The sequence below is a fragment of the Podarcis melisellensis genome (assembly GCF_964234715.1).
Source record: "Podarcis melisellensis genome assembly, chromosome: 12".
Lineage (NCBI taxonomy): Eukaryota > Metazoa > Chordata > Lepidosauria > Squamata > Lacertidae > Podarcis > Podarcis melisellensis.
The window spans coordinates 57570243-57586637 of record NC_138544.1 but is presented as its reverse complement, the minus strand read 5'-3'; the positions used below and the strand labels follow the sequence as shown (position 1 = coordinate 57586637).

The 16395-nt window shown below is 48.0% G+C and overlaps 1 protein-coding gene across 1 annotated transcript; it reads left to right on the top strand.

Moving 5' to 3' along the window:
- The first annotated feature begins 24 nt into the window (after window positions 1–24).
- Window positions 25–16139, top strand: ADIPOR1 (adiponectin receptor 1). The gene is made up of 7 exons (XM_081882739.1): window positions 25–251; window positions 6184–6300; window positions 6763–6934; window positions 9403–9589; window positions 11208–11395; window positions 12097–12290; window positions 15259–16139. The coding sequence occupies exons 1-7, from the start codon at window positions 111–113 to the stop codon at window positions 15385–15387; spliced, it is 1128 nt and encodes a 375-aa protein (XP_081738865.1). The 5' UTR covers window positions 25–110; the 3' UTR covers window positions 15388–16139.
- Window positions 16140–16395: the final 256 nt, after the last annotated feature.

The following is a 16395-nucleotide window of genomic DNA, read 5'->3' as shown; positions in this document are numbered from 1 at the left end:
ACCGTTTTACAAATTAACTTGTTCTTCTTCCTAGTGAGAGTCTTCGTCAGGGTGCCTGCTGTTCATCTGATTTCGGAAAGGGGAAGAGGCCTGGTGTCTGCGTTGCCCAAATGTCGTCCCGCAAAGCCTCAGTTGCCAGCCAAGGAAATGGGCCTTCAGCTAATGGCAGGGAGAGGGAACTTGTGGAGCTGGCTGAGCTCGGACCCCTCTTAGAGGAGAAAGGAGACCAAGCGCCAACCAGTTCGGCCATTGTAAGTAAGCTTCCTGCCAGAGAGATGCTAAACCCCATTAAAGCAAAGCTATTTTCAGATTAATGCCTTACAGGGTGGTGGGGTGAATAATATGGGGAAGGGCGGGGACCAGGCATACACCACCCTGAGCACCCTGGAGAAAAGGCAGGATCTGCATGTCATGATAATAAAAACATAATAATAATTTATTATTTATACCCCGCAGCCACTCTGGGTGGCTTCCAACAAAATATTAAAATACATCAAACATTAAAAGCTTCCCTAAACAGGGCTGCCTTCAGATGTCTTCTGAAAGTCTGGTAGTTGTTGTTCTCTTTGACATCTGCTGGGAGGCCGTTCCGCAGGGCGGGGGCCACCACCGAGAAGGCCGTCTGCCTGGTTCCCTGTAACCTCATTTCTCACAGGTAGGGAACCGCCAGAAGGCCCTTGGAGCAGGACCTCAGTGTCCAGGCAGAATGATGGGTGGAGACGCTCCTTCAGGTATACAGTGGTACCTCGGGTTACAGACGCTTCAGGTTACAGAATCTGCTAACCCAGAAATAGCACCTCAGTTTAAGAACTTGGCTTCAGGATGAGAACAGAAATTGTTCTCTGGCAGCGCAGCAGCAGCAGGAGGCCCCATTAACTAAAGTGGTTTTCAGGTTAAGAACGGACCTCCGGAACGAATTAAGTACTTAACCCGAGGTACCATCCTGGCTTATAAAAGCTAGCCGGGAAGGACTGGGCGATGGGCTTCGTGGGGTGGTGAATGCTTCCCTCCGTGAGGGAGCCTTCCCAGACCTGCTGAAAGAGGCGGTTATTAAACCGCTTCTTAAAAAACCATCTTTAGATGCGGCCACAATGGCCAACTATCGCCCAGTCTCAAATCTTCCATTCTTGGGCAAGGTGATTGAGCGAGCGGTTGCCGAACAACTCCAGGCACGCCTGGAAGAAGCGGACCATTTGGATCCCTTCCAGTCGGGATTCAGGCCTCATCATGGGACTGAAACTGCCTTGGTCGCACTGGTTGATGATCTCCGGCGGGCTAGGGACAAAGGTGAGAGCTGTTTCCTAGTTCTGCTGGATCTCTCAGCGGCGTTTGATACCATCGACCATAACATCCTTCTGGATCGTCTTGAGGGGCTGGGAGCTGGGGGCACTGTCCTACAGTGGTTCCGCTCCTTCCTCCTGGGCCGTGTTCAGAAAGTGGTGGTGGGGGATGAGTGTTCAGACCCCTGGGCTCTCACCTGTGGGGTGCCTCAGGGTTCCGTCCTCTCCCCCATGCTTTTTAATATCTATATGAAGCCTCTGGGAGAGATCATCAGGGGGTTTGGGCTGGGTGTTCATCAGTATACAGATGACACCCAGCTCTACCTCTCCTTTAAATCAGAACCAGTGAAGGCGGTGAAGGTCCTGTGTGAGTGCCTGGAGGCGGTTGGAGGATGGATGGCGGCTAACAGATTGAGGCTAACAGATTCTGACAAGACAGAAGTACTGTTTCTGGGGAACAGGAGGCGGGCAGGTGTGGTGGGATGGTAAACGGCGTTTCCGTGCGCTGCTCTGTTTCGCCAGAAGCGGCTTAGTCATGCTGGCCACATGACCCGGAAGCTGGACGCTGGCTCCCTCAGCCAATAAAGCGAGATGAGTGCCGCAACTCCAGAGTCGGCCGCGACTGGACCTAATGGTCAGGAGTCCCTTTACCTTTTTAGTTACTGACATTAGACAATTGCTCTTGCTATATTTCTATAGTTGCTTGCCACCCAAAAGCCTATTGAGAAATAATAATAATAATAATTACCTGTATTAGTTTTGCTGGTTTTATTGCTTTGTAATGATGGATGTTTAGGCATGTTTTTTTTTTTAATGTTCTGTGGATTTTAGCTTTGCTTTATCTTCTGCTTTATTTGCACACTGCTCTTAAAGTGATTTATGAATCCTTCTAAATAAGTAAATATGAACCATATATAAATATATAAACCAGAGAGCCAGTGTGGTGTAGTGGTTAAGAGCGGTAGATCGTAATCTGGTGAACCGGGTTCGATTCCCTGCTCCTCCACCTGCATCTGCTGGGTCACCTTGGGCCAGTCACACTTCTTTGAAGTCTCTCAGCCTTCCTTACCTCACAGAGCGTTTGTTGTGGGAGAGGAAGGGAAAGGAGAATGTTAGCCGCTTTGAGACTCCCTAGGGTAGTGATAAAGCGAGATATCAAATCCAAACTCCTCTTCTTCTTCTTACAAGCATGGCAGGATTTAAGCATTGTACTTCCAGGGAACTTTGTGTTTTCCACTGGGAATAAATAAGGCCGGAGGAGGGGGATCAGGGTCTTCGCAAGGCCCCCTCCTTGTTACAAGGAGATGTGTCTGAATCTGTGATGGGAACACATCCATCATTTTATTTCATGTATTTATATGCTGTTCGTCACCAGAAAAGTCTGTAAGTGGTTTACAAAAAGATAACAAATATAACAGAGGTGTGTGTGTGTTATATAATATACACCCAGACACCACAATGTCTGTACACCCCCCCCCCCAACATCTTGGGAACTGTAGTTAGGGGTCTGGGAATTGTAGCTCTGTGAGGAGTAAACAGCCGTTCCCAGGATTTATTCTGTGTATACTTTAAATATATGGTGTGCACCCTTCCTAAAAGACACCAGTGCCGTATGAAACAATAAAATTCCAGCAAGGCAAAAGCATAGCATCTCAGTTGAGGGTCATGGAAAACAGGAAACAGTTGATGTACCAGTTGTCATTTGAAGTTCATCGCATTGGTTCCTCCCATTTGGCAAGGGGCAAGGGAGAGAAAGCTCCAGAAGGTTGTCCCTACCCCAGAGAAAGCCCCGCTTCCAAGATACCATACAATGATAGTTACAGGTAGGTAGGCGTGTTGGTCTGCCGTAGTCGAAACAAAAAATAAAATTCTTCCAGTAGCACCTTAGAGACCAACTAAGTTTCTTATTGGTATGAGCTTTTGTGTGCATGCACACATCTTCAGATAGGTTAGTTGGTCTCTGAGGTGCTACTAGAAGGAATTTGGTTTCATAAAATGATAGTTTGCCAGTGATAGTATAGTTAGCAGAGCCCAATCAAGTCTCTCAGTCTTCATTCTAGGCGTTAAGGCTCTTGCCATGTCTTTGTCAAGCAACCATAAATATACTGGCGAATCCTATTAGCGGCTTTGTAGCTGTAATCTTGGCAGCTTATGTGATCCTTCGTTTTGACCTTCACCTAGCCTACCGGTGCTGTGATTCTGCACAGTGCTGGATCCACATCTCTGGATTCCAACCCTTGAACACACCAGTAGATTTACTAGCATTAAACGCAGGAGCTCAATGGCATTTGATTAAGATAGGCCCTTCTTCCGCAATCCGATGCCCTTCAGATGTTTTGGGCTCGGCCACCACATCTGGGGCTGATGGGAGACTTCGTTCCAAACATCTGGAGGGCTCCAGGTCTGGGGGGCGCGCGCCGTGTGTAGGGCAAAAGCGGCCCTTGCGGCATTTTCTCACAGCTGGAATGTATAGATTTCGCAGAGTCTTCTGCAGTGCTGGACTGAGAGCCTTCAGGCTTTGCAAGGCTGCCAGCTCCCTCCCTTTGCCAATTTGCAAAACTGCCCATGCGATGCAACTCAAAGATTAGGCTTCCTCTCACAGTCCCACTTCTCCTTGCAACTGCAAACCTGCCTTGTTTTTCCCTCATTGTGCTGAGAACGTAGCAGGCAGAGCTTTGAGCTGGCGAACAGGCCTCATATGCCGAAGCCCACCTTGTAGGAGACGGGCGGCTGAAAAGGAGAGCCTGCCCTCCTCTGTTCTGCTTTGACGGGCTGCGAGTTTGTTTCCTGGGCCCCAGCCAAGGAGAGAAATGGAGCTTGCCAATTTGAGTTGCCCTCTTAGCAGCAGACGAGGAAATGCCGTTACCTTTAATCCTTTCTGCAAAGGAAATCTGGGATTAGGGCTGCAGCAGGGTGAGACCGGTCTTGCTACATGTGCAGACAGTCACAGAGGGGGTTCCCTTTGGGTGACTGGAGTTCTCTGATGGCTGCGTCTTCTCCTGCTGCTTATCACGTGCTCTTTGCTTGCTGTCTGTCTGTGGCCCTCCTATACTGCCCTGTACAAAACTGGAGATGTTTTCTGGTGTCAAGTGGGCTTCAATCACCTTCAAGCAATTTCAGGCTGTGCTGTTACAATTTTATTTAGATATCTCTGTTATGAACAACCCAAAAGTGCAGTAACAGGGTATTGCACACACACACCCCAACACACAAAGCAAACAAACAATCACCAATAAGGGAAAGAAATGGTGCATAAATCATGACATCCACATTTCCTGAGCTGGTGTGGTTGATAAAGAGCCTCTTAAGTCTGAAGCACAGGGAATAAAATTTCACCTTGTGCTGTGGAGGTCTTGTGCAAGAAACCCACTTCCCCACAGACCCACCCAATAATAAGAATAATAAATAAATAAATAAATAATTTTATTTATACCCCACCATCCCCGGCGAGAGCCAGGCTCAGGGCAGCTAACACCAATAAAATCACAGTAAAAACATACTACAGGGGTACATCAGGTTACATACGCTTCAGATTACATACGCTTCAGGTCACAGACTCCGCTAACCCAGAAATAGTGCTTCAGGTTAAGAACTTTGCTTCAGGATGAGAACAGAAATCGTTCTCTGGTCGCGCGGCGGCAGCAGGAGACCCCATTAGCGAAAGTGGTTCTTCAGGTTAAGTACAGTTTCAGGTTAAGAACGGACCTCTGGAAGGAATTAAGTTCTTAACCCGAGGTACCACTGTAAGGGAAAAAAGGGGGGGAGAGAAAAAACCCCAATTTAAAATACAGGTTAAAATGCATCCTCATTTTAATAGTAGCCCATAGATCAAAACCGTATGTCAGCACCGCCCTTGAGCCAGTGTCACCAACTGGACATATCCACTTCAGCCCAAATGGGCTAGGCGAGCTGGGTAGCACTTCCAGAGACCACCTTCTGCACAGGGACAGGTCAAAGTGCTGTGGACTCACAGCTTAGAGTTGTGAGCACCGGATTCACTCCAACAAGAAGACAGTCGTCACACAGCAGAGTACAGCAGAGTATAGCAGAGCATAAACGACTCGGAGAACAGCTCTGTAGAATGTCTTCTTTATTCTATCTACAACTATAATACACAACTATATACAGAGCTAAATGAGGTCTAAACGAAAATGCTGAACTGCACTGAGTGTCTGCAGCTGCTCTTAGCAGCAACCTTATCTCTACACACGATCTGTAACACTCAGTCTGTCTCTCTCTCTCTCTCTCTCTCTCTCTCTCTCTCTCTCTCTCTCTCTCTCTCCCCCCCCCCCCGACACTTTGATGTGAGGCTGGAGCGGAATAAGTAGAGAGCAGAAAACCACCCCTCCTCTCTGGAGAATCAGCAGAGAACATCAGCAGAATCTTGGATAGGGGAGGGGTGAAATCTCCTCACCGTAAGGGGAGGGAAACATAAGGGTCAAGTCCAAACCAAAGGCCAGGTGGAACAGCTCTGTCTTGCAGGCCCTGCGGAAAGATGTCAAGTCCCACTAGGTTTTTTCTTAAAAAAAAAAAAGGTTTTTTTTTAAAAAAAAAAATAATAAGGAAATTGCTGGGAAAGTTGTACTGTAAGTGTATCTGAAGAAGTGTGCATGCACACGAAAGCTCATACCAAGAACTAACTTAGTTGGTCTTTAGGGTGCTACTGGAAGGAATTTTTTTGTTTTGACTATGGCAGACCAACACGGCTACCTATCTGTAAATGTAAGATGTGGGATAATGTGTGCTTTGCCAAGCTCCCTGCAAACCAATCAGGACAAACGCTCTATAAACAGGTGGTCCGAAAGGAACCCATGAGTTTGGAATATCTCTTTAATATTCCGGAGCATTTTCAGTCTGACCCCTTGCCCTTTGCTCAGGCTGTGTGATCTCCTCCTCCTCCTAGGTTCCAGACCAGCCATGCCCAGCGACTCAGGAGGAAGAGGAGGAGGAGGTTCGTGTGCTGACCCTCCCTCTGCAGGCGCATCATGCAATGGAGAAAATGGAAGAATTTGTATACAAGGTAACTTTGGGTTGGCGCTCTAAGCCGGTATTGGGGCTGTAGGCTTCCATTGTTTCAGCTGCAGAGCTGGGTATGCTATGTTCTCTGGCTTTCTTCCTTACTTTGCAAGCCAAACAGGAGCACAGCAAATCGAGTTTGAGTTTGATAATAATAATAATAATTTATTATTTATATCCTGCCCATCTGGCTGGACTCCCCAGCCACTCTGGGCGTCTTCCAACAAAGTATCAAAATACAGCAGTCTGTTAAACATTAAAAGCTTCCCTAAACAGGGCTGCCTTCAGATGTCTTCCACCACCGAGAAGGCCCTCTGCCTGGTTCCCTGTAACCTCACTTCTTGCAGGGAGGGAACTGCCAGAAGGCCCTCGGTGCTGGACCTCAGTATCCGGGTAGAACGATGGGGGTGGAGACGCTCCTTGTGCCAATGTGCTCCCAGGTACTGACTGGTTTGGTGTGTTGCAGGTCTGGGAAGGCCGCTGGAGGGTGATCCCCTACGACGTGCTGCCCGACTGGCTGAAAGATAACGATTACCTCCTGCACGGGCACCGGCCCCCCATGCCCTCTTTCAGAGCCTGCTTCAAGAGCATCTTCCGCATCCACACGGAGACGGGCAACATTTGGACCCACTTGCTAGGTGACCCTGACTCTCTGGTTCCTGTTTTAATACTCTGGAACCTTGGTACCTGTGTTAATGTTGAGAGGGACCATCTCTCCCCCACTGCGACTTTTTCTTCCCTTGGGGCACTGGAATTGTCCACAAAGGTAGTGGATCTAGAATTTGGATCTAGAATTGTCCTCCTCGTCGTCATCCTGCCCATCTTCTCTACCCGATTCCAGGCTTGAATATGATCTACGTTGTGGGGATCTTGTGTATCGTGCAAATCGTTCCTATGAACAACATTAAGGGCCTTGGGAAGGAATTGTATACAGTGATACCTTGGTTTACGAACTTCATCCGTTCCGGAAGTCCGTTCTTAAACCAAAGCGTTCTTAAACCAAGGCGTGCTTTCCCAGAGCAGCGGGGGACTCAATTTACAAATGGAACACATTCAACATGTTCTGCTTCCAAGGCAAAGTTAACAAACCAAAACACCTACTTCCCGGTTTGCAGCGTTCTTAATCCACGTTGTTCATAAACTAAACTGTTCTTAAACCAAGGTACCACTGTATTTTGCTTTCCCCAGAGGTCTCACTGTTTAAGCAAGGCCGTTTGGTAATAATAAATAATAATACATTTTTATTTATACCCCACCCTTCCCAGTTCAAAAACCGGGCTCAGGGCGGCTAACAACAAATTTAAAATTTTACCTGATTGTAAAAGCAGCATAAAATACAGTATAAAAACATGAATAACAATAAAATTCAAAGTTCAGAAATCAGTTTAGGGGAAATCCATCTAATAAGCATTAGATAATCCCCAGGGCTAGCTGGCTGAATTGGTCCTACTTGGGCCAGCGAGGAGGCCAGGGGAGAATAAGCTGTGGGGTCTCAGGGTGGGAAATCTTCATAAAAGGGGACGGGGAGGGAAGAGAAGGGAAATAAAAGATCTGGCTGAATTCAAATTAAAGGCCAGGCGGCATAGCTCTGTCTTACAGGCCCGATGGAAAGAGGTTAAATCCTGAAGGGCCCTAGTCTCCTGGGACAGAGCATTCCACCAGGTTGGAGCCATCACTGAAAAGGCCCTGGTGGAGGATAGTCTGACTTCCTTAGGGCCCGGGACCTCTAAACTATGGTTATTCATGGACCTTAAGGTCCTCTGTGTGGCAGACCAGGAGAGGCGGTCCCGTAAATACGAGGGCCCTAAGCCATGATACACGTATTTGGTCCCAAACCATCTCAAGTCTGTTAATGCGGACTTATCATTTAGATGGGCTGGGAAAATATGATCATTTCTTAGGTGCCTAATATTTTATTCCTTCCTCCCAGCTTATTTCTGGGATGCAAAAGCCTTCTGACTAACTCAGGGACTTTTCACAGTGGCTTATCGTCATCATCAGTTTGTAGACTTGGAAGGGGACCCAAGGGTCATCTAGTCCAACCCGCTGCAAAGCAGGAATCTCGACTAAAGCATCCATGACAGATGGAGAGCCAGGCGACTTAGCCTGATCAGTTTACAGTGCCAGCCTCTCCACCTCTTCATAGAAGGAGCTGCAATTATTTGCATCCTCCTCAGTCTGGGTTCATGTTTTGAGGCTGAGATGGCCTCTGCCCCCTTCGTTCAGGCATAGCCAATTAAGTGTTCTGTAGCTGTTTTCAAGGCCACTTCTGATCAGCCCCAGCCAGGGATTATAGGCACTGTTCCATAAACTGGAGGTAGTGGAACGTTTTGGGACAGTGCTGAAGAGCACGGAGTCTCCTTCCCCAGATACATTTATGTCCACCCCTTTCTTAAAATCTTCAGATGTGCTCTTAATAACCTTTTTTATTCTGGGGAACTTACGCTCTGCACTGGAATTCCTCCCAATGCTGTCTTGGTTTTAGTTTTAATGTGCCAATTCCTATTCTCCTGGTTTTTATCGGGTTTTGTTCTCCTGGATTTTTATTGCATTGGTTATATAATAAATTTCTCCAGTAGCACCTTAGAGACCAACTAAGTTTGTTCTGGGTACAAGCTTTCGTGTGCATGCACACTTCTTCAGATACACGAGAACTTATACCAGGCTTCCTCCAGATGTTTTGAGACTACAATTCCCATCATCCCTGACCACTGGTCCTGCTAGCTAGGGATCATGGGAGTTGTAGGCCAAAAACATCTGGAGGGCCGAAGTTGAGGAAGCCTGGCTTATACCCAGAACAAACTTAGTTGGTCTCTAAGGCACTACTGGACAATTGACATCTGCTAGGAGGGTGTTCCACAGGGCGGGCGCCACCACCGAGAAGGCCCTCTGCCTGGTTCCCTGTAACCTCACTTCTTGCAGGGAGGGAACTGCCAGACGGCCCTCGGAGCTGGACCTCAGGGTCCGGGCTGGACGATTGGGGTGGAGATGCTGCTCCAGGTATACTGGGTGCCAAATACTATAACAGAGACTCTTTGGCCTTTTGATAAATCAGCTAACAGGACTCCCTCTCTCTTTCTCTCTCTGCTCTGCAATTCCGCTCCAGGTTTTGTGCTGTTCCTTTGCCTGGGGATCCTGACCATGCTCCGGCCGAACATGTACTTCATGGCCCCTCTGCAGGAAAAGGTGGTCTTTGGGATGTTTTTCCTCGGGGCTGTGCTGTGCCTCAGCTTTTCCTGGCTTTTCCATACAGTCTATTGCCATTCGGAGAAGGTGTCCCGGACGTTTTCCAAGTAAGTCAACCTGGAATTGAAACCCGGGTCGATTAAGACACTTAACTGTTACGGGGGGGGGGGGGGTTTGGCTGCTATGGGAAATGTAGATCAATTTGTGGCAGCTGTGATGCGTGTGTATGTTTTTAATGCATGCCTACTTAGTAGGTAGAAAGGCTGAACCAGCCCCTGCCAGTTCTTCAGCTCATGAACCCAAAGGCAGGTTTGAATTTTGAATCTACATCTAATCCAGAATGCGGCAGCTAGACTGGTGAATGGGAGCGGCCGCCAAGACCATATAACACTGGTCCTGAAAGACCTACATTGGCTCCCAGTACGTTTCCGAGCACAATTCAAAGTGTTGGTGCTGACCTTTCAAGCCCTAAACAGCCTCGGTCCAGTATACCTGAAGGAGTGTCTCCACCCCCATCATCCAGCCCAGACACTGAGGTCCAGCTCCGAGGGCCTTCTGGCGGTTCCCTCCCTGTGAGAAGTGAGGTTACAGGGAACCAGGCAGAGGGCCTTCTCAGTGGTGGCACCCGCCCTGTGGAACACCCTCCTAGCAGATGTCAATTGTCCAGTAGTGCCTTAGAGACAGCGGAACAGCTGATAAGCGGCTTAGCGGCTTAGGAAAAGGGAGAAAAAAGCGGAAAAAAACCACGGGGGGATGCAAGATTTTTTTCGTCTTGCGAAGCAACCCCATAGGGGAATTCGTTTTACGAAGCGCCTCCAAAACGGAAAACCCTTTCGTCTAGCGGGTTTTTCGGCTTGCGAGGTGTTCGTCTTGCGGGGCACCACTGTATCTGTCTTTTAGAAGACATCTGAAGGCAGCCCTGCTTAGAGAACTTTTTAACATTTGATATTTTATTGTGTTTTTAATTTTCTGTTGGGAGCCACCCAGAGTGGCTGGGGAAACCCAGCCAGATGGGCGGGGTATAAGTAATATATTATTATTTTAGCTGAACATTATAGTGAGTTTACTTCATTCATAGAATTGTAAAATTATAGAGTTTGAAAGAGACCCCACGGGTCATCTAGTCCAACCCCACCCCTGCAGTTCAGGAATCACACCTAATTCCTCTTTCCTGGCATTTTTGTCTTCACACCAACTGAAATGCAGGTGTTTGTACAGTAGTCAAAATCGATAGCCCCTATGGATTGTAGACGTGGGGACGTGGGTGGCGCTGTGGGTTAAACCACAGAGCCTAAGACTTGCCGATCAGAAGGTCGGTGGTTCTAATCCCTGCAATGATGGGGTGAGCTCCCGTTGCTCGGTCCCTGCTCCTGCCAACCTAGCAGTTCGAAAGCACGTCAAAGTGCAAGTAGATAAATAGGTACCACTCTGGCGGGAAGGTAAACAGCGTTTCCGTGCGCTGCTCTGGTTCGCCAGAAGCAGCTTAGTCATGCTGGCCACATGACCCGGAAGCTGTACGCCGGCTCCCTCATCCAATAAAGCGAGATGAGCACTGCAACCCCAGAGTCGGCCATGACTGGACCTAACGGTCAGGGGTCCCTTTACCTTTATGGATTGTAAAAAAAAAGATAGTATCTCTTTTCCCGAAGCAAACTTGACTTGCCATTTCCGGAATATGCAATACGCCTCTCACTTCCGTCTGGTTTCTGTTTGTTTCCTTGCTAGGTTGGATTATTCTGGGATAGCTCTGCTGATCATGGGCAGCTTTGTCCCCTGGCTCTACTACTCTTTCTACTGCTCCCCGCAGCCCCGACTTATCTACCTCTCCATTGTATGTGTGCTGGGTATCTCAGCCATCATCGTCGCACAGTGGGACCGGTTTGCAACGCCGAAGCACAGGCAGACGAGGGCAGGTAGGGCGGCTCTCTGTAAAGGACATCAGTACCGCGGGAGAAATTTGCCTTGAAGGTGGGAAAGGCTGCCTTATTTCTGGTGCTTTCCTTTCTGAATACTGTATTTTTCGCTCTATAAGACGCACCAGACCATAAGACGCGCTTAGTTTTCGGAGGAGGAAAACAAGAAAAAAAATATTCTGAATCTCAGAAGCCAGAACAGCAAGAGGGATCACTGCACAGCGAAAACAGTGATCCCTCTTGGTATTTTGGCTTCTGGGATAGCTGCGCAGCCTGCATTCACTCCATAAGACGCACACACATTTCCCCTTACTTTTTAGGAGGGAAAAAGTGAATCTTATAGAGCACGGGTGTCAAACACAAGGCACGCCAGACCTCGTCATGTGGCCCGTGTAGCCGCCGGCGGCCGCCAGCCTTCACCTTTTATTCTCGCTTTTTTTTTTTTGACACAAGAAAGCCGCCTCTTCAGCGCATGCGCGGCAGCCTACAAGCCAGAGAATGTCTGAGCTCTAGCGACGCCGGCCGTTCTACACAGGAAACCTCCACTTTACATGTCCTTTACATAGTCCTACAGATACAACCGGCCCTTTGAGGGTGACCAAACTGCTGATGCGGCCCCCGATGAATTTGAGTTTGACACCCCTGTTATAGAGCAAAAAATACGGCACTTGCTTGAGATCTCCCTTTTCTCCTCCTCGCAGGGGTCTTCCTGGGGCTCGGTCTGAGTGGGGTGGTACCCACCATGCATTTCACCATCGCTGAAGGCTTCGTGAAAGCCACCACTGTCGGGCAGATGGGCTGGTTCTTCCTGATGGCTGTCATGTACATCGCAGGAGCTGGTCTCTACGCCGCCCGCATCCCCGAGCGCTTCTTCCCTGGCAAGTTCGATATCTGGGTAAGTGAGGCCAGCGAATGGTGTGGTATTTGGGTTTTTTGTGGTTTTTTTTTTTTTTTTTTTTTTTTTTTTTGCAAAATTTATGCACTATTTGATTGTGGTCTTTTTTAAAAAAACAAACCTCAAAGCGGTTCTCGAAAGAAAATGAGACAACTTCAGCAAAAGCAACTCTTTGAAAGATTAAATCGGCAACAAACTAAGAACAGAAGGAGACCTACATCAGCAATGCCTGGCCAAACTCGTCCCTCCAGATGTTTTGGGACTACAGTTCCCATCATCCCTGACCATCGGTCCTGCTAGCTAGGGGTGATGGGAGTTGTAGTCCCAAAACATCTGGAGGGACGAGTTTGGCCATGCTTGCGGCTTAAACAAAAATGTTTTTGGCATTTTGGCACGAGCGTTCAAGAATGCAGGAGTGCTGTCACGCTCGAGAGATGGATTTCTCACATAGGTGGGTCGCGTAACAAGTGCCAGTTTCCGCAGTTCGAAGCTGTCAAGTGGGAATTGGGGGGGGGTGAGGCGACCTCACAGTTTGAAGGATATCCAGTCAAATCATTAGTCTGTGCATTTATGTGTGTGTGTGTGTCAATCAGTGTCATCCCCTAATTCTTTTTATTAAGTTTCACAAAATTATACACAAACAAAACACACAAACAAACATAAATCATAACCTTATTAAAATTACACTTATTAACATTGTTAAGTGACTTCCTCACCCCCCTTGGTTGAATTTCAATGCATATCCTTATAATTCTGCTGTACATCACCTTGCAGCGCGACGTGAAGGATGGTATAGGGCAGGGACTTCCAACTCCCAAGGGACTGCTCTCTATAAAAAACTGGCAGTGATCTACCCATTTTTTTGGGGGGGTGGGAAAGCCTGAGTTGTTAACCTTTTTTTACGGGGGCGGGGCGGACTGGAATCTGTTGAAGTTCTGTTGGGGGTGTGTGGAATCGCTCACCTTTCACAACGACGCACTGGAAATTACTAGAGTGGTACCTCGGGTTACATACGCTTCAGGTTACAGACTCCGCTCACCCAGAAATAATACCTCGGGTTAAGAACTTTGCTTCAGGATGAGAACAGAAATTGTGCTTCAGCGGTGTGGCAGCAGCGGGAGGCCCCATTAGCTAAAGTGGTGCTTCAGGTTAAGAACCGTTTCAGGTTAAGAACAGACCTCCGGAACGAATTAAGTAACCCGAGGTACCACTGTATACTCCTTTCTGAGCAAGCGAGTCGCTCGTGAAAAATTCTCTTATTCAAGCAGAAAGAACAATGTGGCAATGCAGTTTAGCAACACCATGCCTAGCTATCCTCCTTTATAAAATATTTATACAGTGGTACCTCGCGTTAAGAACTTCATTCGTTCTGGAGGTCTGTTCTTAACCTGAAACTGTTCTTAACCTGAAGCACCACTTTAGCTAATGGGGCCTGCCGCCGCACCGCCGGAGCACGATTTCTGTTCTCATCCTGAAGCAAAGTTCTTAACCCGAGGTAATATTTCTGGGTTAGCGGAGTCTGTAACCTGAAGCGTCTGTAACCCGAGGTACCACTGTACTTTCATTTCCTGACTCGTTGGCAATATACCATTAAAGACCACCCATTTGACGCGACGGAGCAAAAGAGCGACGGGTGAGGGGAAATGGGAGTTTCACTGCACTAATTATCACAGCCGCAGATCGAGAGGGAAAAGCCGCAAACATCCAGGAATCGACCTGTCGGTCGCGGTTGACCGGTTGGACATCGCTGGTGTTGGGGTACCAAAATAAATAAAAATATAATGTGCCAGCAGCGTTGGCTCCCCAAGGGCGTCTTAGCAATTGCCACAGCTTTTAATGCATGGGTAGGCAAACTAAGGCCCGGGGGCCGGATCCGGCCCAATCGCCTTCTCAATCCGGCCCAAAGACGGCCCGGGAATCAGTGTGTTTTTACATGAGTAGAATGTGTCCTTTTATTTAAAATGCATCTCTGGGTTATTTGTGGAGCATAGGAATTTTTTTCATTCCCCCCCAAAAAATATAGTCTGGCCCCCCACAAGGTCTGAGGGACAGTGGACCGGCCCCCAGCTGAAAAAAGTTGCTGACCCCTGTTTTAATGCATAGAACAGGCACCCCCAACTTTTCAGCCCTCCAGATGTTTTGGACTACTATTCCCATCATCCCTGACCACTGGCCCTGTTAGCTAGGGATGATGGGAGTTGTAGTCCCAAAAATCTGGAGGGCCGGAGTTTGCCTATTCCTGGCATGCACGGGTCTCTCGCGTCTCATTTCATCCCGGCAAAAACCCTGCAAAGTATGTTAGGCTGAGAGACAGTGGCGGGTTTTTTTGTTTTTGTTTATTAAAGATTTTCTTGATTTGCAAAAGTGTGTGTAATGTCTCTCTCTCGTATTTTTGCCCCCCATGTAACATTTTTACAGATCAGTTTCATTTGTTGAGACATTAGGAAGCAAAGGGGGAAAGAGGTAGAGAGGGGGAAAGATGGGTGGAGGTGGGGTCGGGTGGCGATGTTTCTATTTTACTTAATATATGTGGGGTTTTGTGTCAGTGTTGCTTGTGCAGCTTCTCTGCTGTTTGCTTGTGTTCCTTTGGTGGTGAGAGAGGTTGGGGTTGGCCTATGGTGTGGTTGTTCATTTGTGGTTGGCTGTGGTCTTTGTTTTCGTGTGTGAGTGGGATGGGTGGGTGTTTTGGATCAGGTTCGCCATATTGATTTGTACGCTGTTGGTGGATTTTTGTCGTTGTCTTGTTGGCCTGTGTATGTGATAAAGGGGAGCCATACCGGGGTGAAGGCGGCGTCTTCTGTTTGTCCCCGTGTCAGTTTCAGTTGGTTGGTTAATTTTTCTAGTAGATACTATTTGGTACCATTGGTCCTAGTCCAGCCCTCTAACCACTGCACCTCACTGCCTCCCTTGCCCAAACAGCTGTCCCTGGCTCTGATTTTTTTTTATGCCCTCCTTGCATTTCCCGCAGTTCCAGTCTCATCAGATCTTCCACGTCCTGGTGGTGGCCGCGGCCTTCGTCCACTTCTACGGCGTCTCCAACTTGCAGGAATTCCGCTACGGACTCGAAGGAGGATGTACTGACGACTCGCTCCTCTGAGGACCGCAGGAGACTTTAGTACACACTTCCTAAGTGCTTTTAAAGTAACCTTCTTTGCTAAAATCAAAAAAAGGAGACTCTGAACAGTTTCGTTTCTTTTTTCTTTTTCTTTTTCAAGAAACGTAGGAAAAGTTGGCAGTGGTTATTCCGGGCTTCTCCTCTCAAGGAGGACTGGACGCGGGGACGGGATGGGTTGCCAACTGTCTACCGGGTGGAAGTGCCTGTAGCAGCAAACCCCTTTTTTTGACTTCACAGGAGTAACATTGGAATTTTCGGGACACAAGAGAAATTCTGGCAAAAAAAAGAAAAGAGAAAAGGAACCGGGGGCCCCTCTTACATGCTCTTTGATGCTGCAAACATACCCCATGCTTGAAGAGACATTCTGAGCTGCCCATTTCCCCATCGTATCCGAAGGAGGCGTCGTATTGATCTGGCAAGGGCGACGGCGTCTCCCCCCTGCCAGGGTGCTCAGAGGCGGGTGCTTAGGGCTGTTTCCCCTTTAATTTTGTCTTTCTTGACAAAAGTAATGTATGCCTAAAATCGAGAGTATTTAATATTTAATATTGAGCTTTAAAAGAAAACGGAGAGAGAGAGGAAAAAGGCTCTATCTTATCCCTCCAGCCTATTCTTACTGGAGAGCCGTTTCGTAGTATTACAGGTGGGGTGTTCTTACTTAGAGGGCTGTAGAGCTGCTGTAGCTTTTTATGTCGACGTGACTTAAATAATAAAAACAGACGTCTGATGCTGTGGAAGGCTGGGGAGTTCAGGGGTTCGGTTTAGACACCTGCAGGGAATCTTTCCTTGCTGCAAGGATTTGGTATCTACAACATCCCACAAGTGTGACTGCTTGAGTGGTTTTTATTTTCTGTGCACTGGTCAGGGGACGGAAGAAGTGTGTCGCTCCTGCGAGTTGCCCACGTTCTCTTCTCTGCAGCTGGGATCTGGCCCAGGGATCCCCTTCCCACCCACCCCAAAATTAGAACCTTTTGCAATGTGCTGCAAACTGCT